Source organism: Lepidochelys kempii, chromosome 4, assembly GCF_965140265.1.
Source record: "Lepidochelys kempii isolate rLepKem1 chromosome 4, rLepKem1.hap2, whole genome shotgun sequence".
NCBI classification, from domain to species: domain Eukaryota; kingdom Metazoa; phylum Chordata; order Testudines; family Cheloniidae; genus Lepidochelys; species Lepidochelys kempii.
Window position 1 is genome coordinate 22,880,302 of NC_133259.1, and position 14,912 is coordinate 22,895,213.

A 14,912-nucleotide genomic window follows, 5' to 3' on the forward strand; every position below is an offset into this window, starting at 1 on the left:
ACACCCCGCACCCCTCCTGCACCACAACCCCCTTCCCTGAGCTCCCTCATCCACCCCGCACCCCTCCTGTGCCCCAATTCCTTGCCCTGAGCCTGTTCCTGCACACCACACCCCCTCCTGCACCCCAAACCCCTGCCCTGGCCCCACATACAATTTTCCCACCCAGATGTGGCCCTCGGCCCAAAAAGTTTGCCCACCTCTGAACTAGAGATACAGAATGGTATGTTGCAATACATATCTGTGTATTGTTTCCTGTTACTTATTACACATGTTAATTAGATATAACTATGTGGATTGAAAACTTTGTCCAATCCAATAACTCTGCAGGAACTAAAAAGAGAACAGACCATTGGGTTACACAGCTGTGAAAGAGAAGAGGCGGTATTTGAGTGGCTTTCCATCTTCAAGCTGATTGTGAACAGGAAGAACTGTGTTGAAAGAGCAGTCGGAAAAGGAGCAGGGTAGCAAAAGATATAATCAACATCTTGGAGAACATCATTAGGTGTGCGAGAGTATGGTACTTGTTTCACAGGATTAAACACAGAAATGTACATGATGCAGATTTTTAAAATCCTTGAAGTAGTCAATGCGTTCATGGATAAGGTAATGGCAGATAGTCTACCTTTTCAGGCACCTTTTTGCACTTGCTGGTTTGGCACATAAAACATTTATAAATGTTTATTTTTTTAAGATATGTGGCATTCAGACAGAAAAAAGAAAACAAAGTAAGGTAGGAAGCCATGTCTCTGTTTCAAAAGCTGAGACTATCTTCAGGATTTGACCTTCACCACTGCGTTACATAAAATGACAAAAGTTCCTTCAAAGAAGGATAAAAAAGAAGAAATAATCAAGTATTTAAGCATACCTAGGAGAACAAACAATGAGAATGATGTAGTGAGAAATCATGGGACAAAAACAATGAAGGAATCTGAAACAAAGAGAAATGGAGCAAGAAAAAATGCTGGATGATTTAGGGGAGATTGGAATAAAATTTTTATTACAATTATTACAGTATTCTATAATAAAGGCCTAAAAGCTGCTGTCCCTGTCTCCCCCTATTCCCATTCTGTGTCCCCTGCTAGTCAAACTCTTCTTTTTTTATCCATGCTCTCTCCATAAAATGTGGCCCTCTGTCCACATCCACGTTCATGCCCACATGCACCTCCCTTCATCCCTGCTTACCGTGCCCCCATGTACCTTCTAAACACATGCAGGTTTGGTGCCTAAAACATTTATAAATGTTTATTTTCTTTAAGATATGTGGCATTTACAAAGCACAAGTTGGGTGGTATATACATGTTATCAGCATGACTGGCAACCACACACCACTATGAATTTACGATGGCTGCTTGTGGTAGAAGTGTGGTAGGGATGAGGCCTCTCTCAGACATGTTCTGTAATTGTAATATGCATCTGTTAGTCAAAAGATGCATGGGGGGGAATGTGTGGATTATTTGGTGGTGTGGTACAAAGGTTTTCTGTGCATGAGTTTGGGATGGCATGAAAGCAACAAGTCAGTTATGTAGATCAACCAAACAAGTGCCAATTAAGCCTTTACACTATGTCCTCAGCAAACTTGGTTGCCCACTAAAACTGATAAAGATCATTTATTTATTTCACAAGGGGATGCAAGTTCAGGTACTTTTTAATGGAGATCTCACTGACTCCTTTCCTATTTCGAAGGGAGTCAAACAAGCCTGTGTCCTCGCCACTGTAATATTCACCCTCTTCTTCACCCAAGTTCTCAACCGTGCTACAAATGGTCTCAGCAGAGGCATATATGTCACATACAGACCCAATGGCTCAGTCTTCAATCTTGTCAGGCTTAAAGCAAAAATAAAAGTAACAGAACTACTAATAAGAGAAGCACTCTTTGCGGATGATTGTGCCGTCCTAGCACACACAGAGGGAGATCGCCCAGTTCATCATAGATTGCTTTGCTGAAGCATCAACATTGTTTGGCCTCACAATCAGCCTGGAGAAAACTGTGGTGTTGCACCAATCATCTTCACCGCTCCATGCTATATCCTCTAGCATCTCCATTAGTGGAATCCAACTAAAGCAAGTTGACAGTTTTACTCATCTTGGCAGCAACATCTCCCATGATGGATCTCTTGACAAAGAGATCATGAACAGGATTCAGAAAGCTTCTCAGGCATTAGGAAAGCTATGTAACAAAGTCCTGAAATCGCACAACAATAACCCTCTCAACAAAAATAAAACTTTAAAATGCTTTTGTGCTCAAATCTCTCCTCTAGGGCTGTGAGACCTGGACACTACAAATGGCCGATCAAACAGCTAGAGGCCTTCCACATGCGGTCTCTGCACGCCATTATGGCGATCCGCTGCAGGACAAAACTACCAGCCTGGAGGTTCTCCAAAACTTAAATGCCATAAGAATCGAGGCCATGCTGATAAAAGCCCTACTACGCTGGGCTGGACACATCATTAGGATGTCTGAGTATTGACTCCCCAGAAAAATTTTCTGTGGAGAATTGGCACAAGGACATCAGAATCAAGGCCACCCCAAAAAGCGCTACAAGGACAGCATTATGAGCAGCATACACTTTGGGGCAATGAAACTGGATGATCTTGAGATGGCTGCATTAAATCAATCAGCATGGCAACACACAGCACTCAGAGCTTTTCAAGCCTTTGAAGAGGACAGAAATAATTGATTGTTAGCTGCCAGGGAAAAGCGTCACACTACTACAATAGCTACCAAGATGCTCACCAATGAGTGTGCCTGCCCAATCTGCTCCCAAGCATACGCACCACACTTTGGACTTCAGAGTCACTCCAGAATCCACAAAAAGAGAGAGCATGAAAACGTCATCGTCAAACCGACGGAATACTCACACTATGTCACACTGTCACACAATCTGTATATACATATGTTGCAGAAGAACTACTTTGGAAATATTTTAGAGGGGTTTTAAAATTTGTATTGGGCCTATTCTTCATCTTTAGTTGTAACAAATATACAGAATTCCCAAGGTAGCAACAAATCCCCACTTGTTTCTCTCTCAGCTGTTCATGTCCATCTCAGAAGGTGGAACAGGAAGAAATTTTTTGGTTATTTTTTTTATCCAAACACATGGAGAAAAATGTTCAATGAAATGTCTGTAATTTATATTGACACTGGTAGATGATTTTATTCATCCACCAGTGAAATAAACACATCATGAAGATTGATACATGATACAATGGGCTGGCTATTTGCTATTCTTTCTAGTTACACCAGTCCTTAAGATGGAAGCTGTCATTCTGTATGAAATACACATTATAAGATTCACTACCTCTTCGAGACAGTCTGCTGGAACTGGAAATTTCTGTGACCATGCTGCTTTTCCTACCTGGAAACTGGAATCCAAATATCAGATCTAGAGGATGGCTGGACATTTAGGAGATCAAGTATAAACTACTTTTTTTTTTTTTTACGAATGTATTATCTGTTTGTATATATTTAGAAAGATAGGGTTTGGCAATTTATAATTTAAGGAGGATAATAGAGCAGTAGACATACAGAATGGCAGGATTGAGTATCTGTTGCACGAAAAAATGCTATGTCTTTAGAATTTAAATATTAAAGTGAACTATTTGCTATTGGTGCAATGGCTGCAGTATCAAAGTTCATTTTACCTTTTTACAGGAAAGCAAAGTATTACTAGTTATAGCAGTATTTCCTATTATAGATATTGCTTATATTTATATGCAATACCCCATACCAGAGGATTTCAGTCTCTAATGTGTTTATCCTTACAGGACCCCTGTGAGATAGAGAAGTGCCATTATCCCCATTTTGCAGGTGGGAGACTGACTTTGCCCAAGGTCACACAGGAAGTCTGTGGCAGTACAGGGAATCGAAGCTGCCTGTCTCAAGTCCAAGGCTAGTGCCATAATCGCTGGACATTCTTCCTTTAGGGAAGGTCTGCTCAAATCAGTCACGCCTTACCTACTGATAGAAAAGTTGTTTAAAAAAGCCAACTGTGTCCACTATATTAAAAAGCCTGAATTGTTTAGGCCTAAATAATGCCATACTCATACAGTATAAATAAGCCACTGTCCATAGAAAAGGAGAGTGGGAACTGGAAGACCTGAGTCAGTTTCTAACCCAGCTACTTACTAGTTTTGTCGCTTGGGGGCAAGTCACTTCACTTTGCGTTAGCTTCCCTTGTGACCCTACACACCCCTGTATTCACACCCTGCACACTACTGCAATGATACTTGCATAGAATATGCCTTGTGAGGTATCGTAAGAAAGCTAATAACAGGCTGGTTATTAATATCATGATGATAAAAAGGTCTGCCCTAGACAAAGGAATGTGGGTTTAACTCCATTTACATATTGGCAGTAAACACAGCAATCAAAATAAATCCCGGTGGTGGTTATCCTGTTCCTTAACTTGAAAGACAGAGAATTAACATGGGTCCTGCAACCCAGGGAGACACAGGAGACTGAATCCCAGGAGACCTACCTGGCTTGTAAGATAAAGAAATCCCTTCGGGGATATACGGAACAGAGCGAGACACCATCTTTATCCTTCACCTTAGGACACAACGAAACCAAGTGATTTGATCTCTGTGATTGGTCCTGGCAAGGCTGGCCAGTAAAAAGATGGAAAGGAGACGATGAGTAAAAGAAACCATTTTGAGCAAAGACTGTATATTGCTAGGTTAAGTTTTAGACTTTTAGATGCTTGTTTTTTTACTTTTATTTGCTTGTAACCATCTCTATATTTATCTCTGTGATTTGGTATCACTTAATCTATGCTCTTTTGTTCATAGACTTGTTTTACTTTATTATAAACCAATTCAGTGCTGTGTTTGGAGGGAGGGGTGCATTTACCCCAGTTAAGTTAATAAACTCTTTAACGGAGCAGTGAACTTAATATCTTCTGTGAATGCACTGTGATAGAGGCTGTGCATTGCAGAGAAACATCTCTAAGGACCTTGGGGGCTGGAGTTCACTGATTGTTACCTGCTAAGCGAGGTTTGAGCCAGGACAGCCTTGAGGAATTTGCTGGTGAGGAAGGAGGACTGTTCTGACAGAAAGCTGATGCATAATCTAAATTGCCAGCAAAACTCTCTCTTGTTCAAGTAACAGAGTAGCTCTCAGTTCTGGGTTGTCCCAGCAGTGTGTTACATCCCTATCTCCAAAACTTGGATAATTATGTGTGACCATCATTTTATCATATTTTGTGATTATCAGAGGAAAGTGGGTACATAAACTAAGGAGGGATTTTCAAAAGTGGATTGGCCTCATTCTTCCACTGAACTTAATGAGAGTTTTACCATTGACTTCAATAGGAACAGAATTACGCTGAGTACTTCTGAAAATCACAACCTGAAAGTATGATTCTTATCACAAGTCTGTCTTTACTTTCTGTAATATGCAGCATCTAGGTTAATAATATTAGTATTGGCACAGAATACAGCATGGTGTACAGCTTCAGAAGTCAAGATTGCATTATTTGCAGCAACGTATTAGGAATAATATGCAATGTGGACTCTAAAAGCTTTCAAATATAGTCTAGACTTAATGCACATTTTTATCATATCTACTATAATGGCTCAGAAAGGGCTATTGTGTAAGAAAATCAATACACAAAGCTTTACTGCAGCTTAATATAACACTGGGATGATATTTCCATGAAGGAAACCTCAGTCCTGCAGTAAGACATCAGGAGATGTATTTTAAAAAGCACTTTTTAGAAAAAGAAATTGCATTAGTAGCAATAAACCCATAGAAAGGCAGATGTTTACTGTTAGGACCTCTGATTCAGGAAAGCATCCCTGTTTTGGAGCATTATTTAAGCATATGATATTTAAGCACATGTCCAAGTCCTATTGCAGTTAATGGTAAAACTTCCATTAAAGTCAATGAGCTTTAGGGTATATGTACAGTGCAGATTGAGTTGTAATTGTGTCGTAGGTAGGCATACCTGCACTAGCTTTAATTTAGCTGGTGTGTGTAAATGTGGTCGTGAAAATGTGGCAGCCTGGGCTTTGATGCAGTTCAGCCTCCCCTGTCCAAGTCCACCGAGGATCCTCCTGGGTACGAACTCAAGTTGCTAGCCTGCATTGAATTCCATGCCACTATGTAATCACTGCTATTGTTACCTGTGCTCGCTAGATTAAAGCTAGTGCAGATATGCCTATTTGTGCAACAAACACACCTTCCCTTGTTGTGTAGATGTGCCCTTAAGCACAAGAATAAGTGCTTTCCTGAATAGGGACCAAATTTAAAACTCTGTTCTTATCTTACCTATCTTGGCTTCTAGGAACTGATCATGTCAATAGTAGTCAATGGGAGTTGTGTGAATGCAACTGTTTTGCTGATCAGCCCCTTTGTAGTACAGATGATCCTAAAACAATGGTTTTATATCCAGCCTGTTGTTTTACAGGTCCTAAATTGGGTGTTAAAAACAGTATAAAGATTTAACTGTAATTGTCTTTGTTTTTGTTGGTTTGAGACAGATCTTTACTTTTAGTATGATGGGGGGGTGGGGTACATATGTCTTTTAATTGTTTTTCTGTAACCATTGCTAGTGGGAGGATTATCTATAATGAGAAAATTAAATGTTTCAATTAAATTTTAGCCATTGAGTCTAACATAAAGTAATATACTTTTGCTGTTCAATTAAAAATAACAAGCTGCTGAACTGTTCCTATCCAAGTATAATCCCTGGATCCCTGGTAAATAAATCACTCAAGGAAAAGACATTTTTGGAGCTGAATTTCCCTCTGAAATCTAGAGGGGAATAAAGTCCAAAGTGATTAAAATTTAAAACTCAAACTTTTAAAAAAGTCAAGGAAAAGAAACAAGTGATTGCACCAAGCTAGGAGAAAGTAGCCTCCTGTGTTTGAAAAATAGCTTGGCTGTAGTTTATGACCTTTCTCACTGCTTCCTCTCAGTTATAATGGGTACATTTGGTCATCCAATAGCCAAAAGAATGGCGCTGAGCTAGCCAATAATGAGTGAGAATTTCACATTTGGGAGCAATTCCATGATGTTTACTGGTGACTGCAGTTGTCAAATATGGTGAATATTTGCTTCCTGTGATTACTGAACCCACGCTCAGTCTGCATGAATCATTTAATGCACCCGCATGCTGTTTGTTACGTTCAGTACTGAGTTCAGACTAAGTGTCACACCTCACTCTGCTATAAAACATGGAAGTATGTATAAGGCAGAGCTACATTTCTTGTTTCACTTGATTTCTCTCTCTCCCCCAAATCATCTTTGCTAGACAGCAAAGGAAAATGTATGCTCCTTGATAGAGTCCCATTTAATGAATTCAGATTGTCAATATTAAAATATCCTAATCTGGTATGTTCAGAAAATTATAAAGAGTAGACAGGGGTCATTTTCATATGCTTTATGAATTCTAATCACCCACCTAATTAGCTAATCTCACCATTCTCTTCCAAACACAGCAGGAGGGCATGAGGTCATCCATCTGCAGTTTTAGAATCAAGCCTCAATATGTGTTGTAAACCCCCAGAGATTCTTTCTCCAGTTGTTCAAATCTACAACTTTCTGTTCGATGTTTAATTGCTATACAGGCTTCTTTCTTGGAGGTGTTTTCTTGGAAAAAGCTCAGGCTATTTTATAATTAATTTAAAAAGACCATCCTCGTTGGTGACACATGAATCAGCTAAGTAGAAAAATAATGTCTATTCATCTTTAATTATTTTATGAGAATGTGGTATTTGTGAGAGGTGCCAGCTTGACAGCCATTTAGACCAAAATCCTGTTTTTTTCTGTAGAATGAGCATCACACTGAAAGCAGCAATGTAGCACAGCTTCCCTTCTCTGGCTCACTTTCCCTTGTGAGCCTCAACCTTCAGTCTTGAAAGTGTACCTCTGGCATTAGAATGGAATTGGGTTTCTGTGCGCATTCACATGTCGGTTTCTCTGCTGAGTCTGCCAACAAGGAAACCAGTGGGTGGTGATGGTTCGTACACTAGTCCACTGTGAACTCAATTGAGACTACCAAGTCATTTCACATAAGCCACTTAATGTAACCTTATTTCTCAAGTCGTTAAAGATACTGACCCACTGATACTACGAATGACACTTTTCCTACTTTTCAAAGATATTTTATTTCCTATAATGTACTCACTAAAGGCCATCTAGAATATTGGCGTGTCTATGGGAATTTCAATAATAATACATTGTACTCTTAATCCCACAGTCTCATGACACTTTAGAAAATTTGTGTATTCTTATCCCCATTTACATGTGGGGGAATCGAAGTTCAGAGAAGGTAAGTGACCCATCCAGTACTATATTGCAAATGAGCAGCTAAGTCAAGAATGGAATGCATGTTTCCTTACTTCTAGCCAGCTGCTCTCACTAGACTTCACTGTCTTCCTTTTTATCCGCTCTGTACAGTACATTGAGAAAACCAGCTGCCTGGCAGACACATCTAGAGAAAATTCTCCATGTCTCTTATTTCCCATTTTATGAAATTCTGCTTCTGTTTACACCAATGCAATCCCCCTGAAGCCAATGTGTGGGTGTAAATGAAGGCAGAACTTGGCCCTTGGTAATTTTTTTCAATTCTGTCTTTCATATCTCTCTTTATAGCTCCGTTATTATCTTGCTCTGCTATCAATTCGCTTCCCCTAGTCAGGTAAAGTTAAAATCTCTGATATTTCTCAGCTTCCATTTCTACCCTTGAACTAATTTATTGGCTTTTTACCCACTTGTACATTTCTTCCTCCTCCTCATGAAGTCTGACCTGCTGTATTTTGTCCTCTCACTTTTCCGCCCCTTTTCCTGCTCCCACATCTGGTGCTTGCTTTCCACTCCTAATCCACCTACTAGGCACACTAGTGCCTAAACATGGTATAGATTTACTTACATGTTTTAAATACTGAAATACAACAAGAAAGCAAAGAGATTCTATTGGTTAAGAAGACTCAGGCCTTCAGGAGATCTGCGTTTAATTCCTAGCACAGCCACACACTTCTGTGTTGCCCAAATTACATAATCTCTCTCTGCCTTGGTTCCCCATCTGTAAAATGCGGTTGATACTTCACTACCCCAGAGAAGTGAGAGATGCTCAAATACTTTGGTGATGAATGCCATAGAAAAGTTATAAATAAATAAACTTTATAGCAACAGCCAAGTGAAGCAGGCAAATGCTCTCCATGGTTGGCATATCCAATATATTTTTGTCATCTCTTCTTTCCCCATCATCTGCCTTGATGATGCCATGCTGTCTTAATCACGCATTTAACTTTACGCGTGATCCCCAAAAGTGCTGACTTGACAGGGTCTTGGGATCTTTCATCTTCAAGTTCTTAGCTTGTAAGCTCCTCTGGGTGCAAGGACCTTGCCTTATGTTTGTAAACAGCCATGCCTTTCCTCTGGAACTATATAAATAGTGGCAATACTGTCCAGCTTTCCCTTTACATTCACTTCTCATTTTCTCTTCTCTCCGGCTAATCTTGTTGGATCAAATCCTGACTTGTAGCTGTCAGATGGCTATGGGATCCACTGAGGCAGAAGAAGCTCCATCACAGGCCAACTGAAGTAAAGGGGGAGCAGCAGAACCCCTGGGATCCAGTCAGTCCACCCATTCACAAGTGATTGTATTGATTGATTGATTGCAGGGTTCCCTGTGAGCCCCTACCTCCCCAGGCTCCCCTTTATTCACCTCGTCCCCACCAGCTGCTCTGTGGGGGTTACTGAATCCCTCTGCAGAGGTCATTCCTGCAGTCCTTGAATGGGGGAGACAGAGATGCTCATTTCCATCCCTTCACCAGCTCAGTAGGACTTGAGTAAAGAGTCACTTAGCAGTCCATCCTACGGTTGCCTGACTGACCCCTTATTTCCATAGAAAAACAGGGTCAGGATTTTTTTGGTTTACTGTAGCCTGCAGGAAGCTTCATTGGCTACCTACCACCTTCAATCTTCTTTCCTGTACCTAGCATGCATGTTTGTGTCTCCCACCTCCATAAATCCCACTTTTTATTTCCGTAATTGTTCCTGTTCAGCACAGGAGGGAAATAAAATAATGGTCCTGTTTTCTCAAGGAGAAAGATGGTCACTCTTTTTTGTTTTCACATATTGTTAGGGAAATGTCACTCTCCCACTCTAGGAACTAACCAAAACACAGGATCAAAAAACTACGACTGTAGTTACAGACAGCAGCATTTTGGGGGAAAAAATCAAAAACCACATTTAAGAAGTATTTTCGTTCTCTCTTGAATGTTTTCTGAGTACCCATAACATATCACAAGAAAGTTAGTGGTGGGTTTTCTTTTTGTTTTGGGTTTGTTTAGTGGTTGTTTTTTGCTTTCCTAATATTCAACAAAAATGTGCATGTCTGAACATCTTTCCACGTAGCAATGTGGGAGATTGTGTCTTGTTACCCATATGACATACTGGACACCTTTTTTCTTTTTGACTCTCTCACCAACAAAGAATATTACCTAGTTTAATAAAAGATTGAAATTAATAGTGAAAGTGGCACACTTTAAATGCTGTTTAAAATCGACTAAGCAATTAGCTGGTGCTTTTAAGCTGATTGAATACAAATTCAGAATTATGAGCAGCTATTATTTAATAACCCAACAAGTGTTGTGAATAAATCCTTGCTAATATGAAAATTATCAACTCCTGGAACACCCTATTCTACAAGCAGGAACTTTGTGCATAATGCCCTGAGATTGATACACTGCAGATGTTTTTGTGGAAGTATTCATTTATTCCTCCAGCTCATGTTTATGCTTCAGGAATCTGTCATCCAAATGATCAGCAAATCAGAATTCACAGTTTGTTTTTGTTAATAGGCAGACAAGTCTTCATTGACTTAGTCTCAATTCTTTTAATGCTCTTTGGACCCAATCTCTGGAAAATAACTTAATGGATTGGGTTCAGTTATTGCTTTCCGTTTTTATTTCTTCTGGCTGAGTTTAGAATCATAAAAACATAGGCCTGGAAGGGACCTCAAGGTCATCTCTGCCATCCCTCTGTCATTTTGGATGATTGTACATGTGATTTGAAAGAAAAAAATAGAGATTGACAGATGCATAGTAATATCTTGATAAATAGGTCAACACTTCCTTCCCCCCGAGAATCATAAAAGAATGGTTTGCCAACACAATCCGGTCACATGCTTATTTATTTGACAGTGTCCTTAACATGTAGTTAGAGTCAGGACAGTGATAACTCTCTTTTAAAATGTCACCTTGTTCAAAATATCTGCCTTCTGTATGTCTTTGAGTCATTTCTACTTATGTGATTGACAAAATTACAATTGTGAGTCAGTACAGCTGGATTATTTTCCACCTTGTGCAATGTGCAAAATACTCAGCTAAGATCTGACAGCGGAATCTTTATGACTGGTGACAATGTATGAGATACAAAAAGATAATGCAGCTTGACTTTCAATTCCAGGTTGTGTTTTCAGGGGGGAATAAAAATCAAACAGACCCTTTTTACATGTTAACAGTACATCTCATCTGGATATCAGTGAAAGGGTTGAACAAATAAGGAGATATGGAACATCATTTTTGGAGTTATCTTTGTGTGGCAAAACCACTACATACTTGATTAGGACTTGGATTACAGATCCACACTGAGCAATAAGATCCTTCCTCTACATACTGTAGTGGGCTACAAACACTAGGAGAAGGAGGTCAGGGAGTGACAGAGAATTGGGTGCATGCAGCCTTGGTCCCAGCCTCAAAGAGCTTACAGTCTATATGCAAGACAACAGATGGATATAGACTAATCGATGGGGGAATACAAGGAAACAATGAGATGATATTTGTCAGCATGATAGGTGGTGGAATCAAGTGCGAGGGGCAGTATGAGAGAAAGCATGAAGGTGCTTGTTTGAAAATTTCACAAGTGGGCAAGGGAGGCTGGCATCATTGGCCAATCAGAGGTGGGAGTCAATCTCTCAATTGTGAATGAGAGATGATAGGCAGAGTGGAGATATTTTCTCAGAAGATCAGCAAAATGAAAGCCCAGATAAGAACTCCCAAATTAGTCACCCGTTAGCTAGCTGTGTGGTAATCAAAACTTTCTTGTACTCAGAAATATGATTTGGGGTGTCTTTTTCTTTTATCAAAAATGTGGAAAAAACATACAACAGAAAATATAATGTAGGGGGAAAGGAAAGTAAAAAATGTTGGTTAAAACAACCTTGGAAGTGCAGAGAATATATTGCGGCATGGCTTAACTTAAAACTAAACCACACTTACAGATTTTGGTAAAAAATGAAAGAGAATGGTACTGACTGGGAAGTCTTATCTATGGACAAACTAACACCAATCCAATATCTATTTTTATCGGATACTAAGGACATCCTTTGCTAAATATTTGCAAAGTCATGTTTTCACAGGCAAACCCACCTGCTTCTCCTTAAAATAATCCATTTAGTATCTGCTAGATGAAATCAGTTAAAATAATGTCAACCAGTTTGTCTTGTCATGTTATAAATGGATAAGCTGGTGTATCCAGTTCACAGTGGAGGAACAGAAGGACAAGAAAAATGATAGTCTTTCAAGTATGTGACTTCTTCTTGTCCAGTTTTAGCCTACAATATTAATTAATTTATTTGTCAACTATATCAGATTCTTGTACTCAATAGAAAATGACAACCCTGTGGAATTCTTCATGTTTATGAGTAGTCATCCTGTGTGCATATCTCTGCAGGACTGAAATTAAAGTCCACAAACAGAAGAACTCTGTACTGAGAGGCATTTGATATTACAGTCTTTTGACTTATTTTTGAAATATACAACAGAAAACAAATCACTGACTTTAACAATCTGTGCAAGAACTAGATCTTCGGCAAATGATATTTAACAGAGCCCATGAGACATCATTAATAACGTATAATGTAATTCAGAAGCTTATTTCAAATAATAATTAAATATATGTAAACATAAAAAGCACAGATGCATTTTAAAACAAGAGTTGTGAAATCTTCTTTCTATATAATACCTTTTGAAGATGCAAATAATATGAACCAGACTCTGATGCCTTACTCTAGTTCAATAGCATCTTATTCAGTGTTGCCAACCCCCACCATTCAAAAGTCCTCTGTGAGGCCCCCAAAATCATGAGATTTTTTTTGTAAATACATTTTGGGTTCTGTTTGTTTGTCTTCTGGTTCTTGAGCCTTTAGGATGCACTTGGCTCACTTTTTCGAGTTCTAATTCCCAAATGAGGGCTAAAAACTTAGTTTTTCAAAAAGAAAGCTGAGATTCTTATGAAATACCATGACTCCAGTAGCTGGGGCTTTAAGAATAAATCCAAATAACATGAGAATCTCAATAAATTTCTAGGAGTTATCAACATCCTTTACTCCACAAATCATCCCATTAACTGCAATGGGACAGACCACGGAGTAACTACAATGGGATGATTTCAATGTGAGTAAGGATATCAGAATCTGGGTATCTGAATCTAATTTGATCACTTTACTCATAGCTAGTCCTATTTAAATCAGTGGGATTACCTGCAGAGTAAGGTGTCACTCACTGTGAGTAAAACCTGCAATATTAGGCCCAAAGTTAATTTTCTACTTTCTTAAAAATGTAAAATAAAATTTCCAGATAGAATTATATTAGTTTTTTAAAAAAATGTAGCCTCCTTTTTGGTCAGTGGAATAAATGGTTATATTACAACCTTTCTCTCTATGTAGGAGGAGCCATTTGTGATGGTGTCCGAAAATGTTTTGGGAAAACCGAAGAAATACCAGGGTTTCTCAGTAGACGTCTTGGAAGCCTTAGCTAATTACCTTGGCTTTAAGTATGAAATTTATGTTGCACCGGATCACAAGTATGGAAGCCCCCAGGAGGATGGGTCATGGAATGGACTGATTGGAGAACTAGTATTTAAGGTAAGGAGGTTAATTATTTATTAAATTAAAGGTGTATAATGACCCATAAACATGTAGCTTATTTATTGATGTTGCATCATTAAGTGCCTCCCTTGATAGCTCAGTGGTATTGTTTTATACGGACACGGCCTATGCTAACACAATCTGATACTGCTACCAATGCCCTGGGGACTGATGGTGAGAAAATGAACATGGAATGATTGATGTGTTATCAGGGATTTCCCATCCAGTTTTTTCAACCATAATATAGTACTGTGAGGTAATGTGATAAAAAACAGTGATCCTCAGCATCCTAGTTAATTTGGCAAAACCAGCCACGAATGAGAAGAGGCTGTTCTAAGGGGGGAAATCCTATGTTACTTTAATTAGTAAGACATTACATAAATAATGTATAGTACTTCTAGAAATATTGGTGGTGATGAATAATAAGTAAGGTATATGATCAACAGAAAAAGTTTTATTGATGTACAATATTTGCAAGATGTAGATGCATCAATTGAAAGCAGTATATTTGTTAATCTGTATTTAATAGACCATCTTCATTTACTTAATTCTACATTAAATGTTTAATATTATAGCATATATAAATTAAACAAAATAAACCTGGTTTATTTGGCTTTTTTTTTCGCTCTTCCCAACTTATCTGATCCTCTGCCTTCATTTTTTCCTTTGAAATGGAAAAGAAAAATCTGTGCAGCAGATGCTCTGGCAAATTTCTTGATTGTGCTGTAAAGTTTTCAGATAAATTTTACCTGCCCCTGCTAATCCTGGGTGTGGTTGTCATTCTGGGTGTGGTTGTCATCCTGTGGAAGCATGTGGAGAAGTGTTTATTACTCTTCCACCCCGCAGTGGAATGAAGAAGAGTATTGTTTCCACTGCAACACTCTCCTCTTCTCTCTTTCCCTGCACAGGTACTGCTATGCTGGAGCTCTGCACGAGTGGAGCTCCATGGAGTGCAAGGGAGGTGCTATCCACTGTATAGCCTGAAAATATCCACATGGAAATCCAAGTAGGAGATAATAAGCTGTATTATCTCCC

At 39.0% G+C, this 14,912-nt stretch overlaps 1 protein-coding gene across 1 annotated transcript in view; it reads left to right on the top strand.

Annotated features, from left to right (window-relative positions):
- GRID2 (glutamate ionotropic receptor delta type subunit 2) overlaps positions 1-14,912 on the top strand; it is a 1,023,637-nt gene that overhangs the window by 818,531 nt on the left and 190,194 nt on the right. Inside the window, exon 10 of the mRNA XM_073340701.1 lies at positions 13,677-13,874. Coding sequence (XP_073196802.1) covers positions 13,677-13,874 — 198 coding nt within the window. The remainder of the gene's footprint in view (positions 1-13,676; positions 13,875-14,912) is intronic.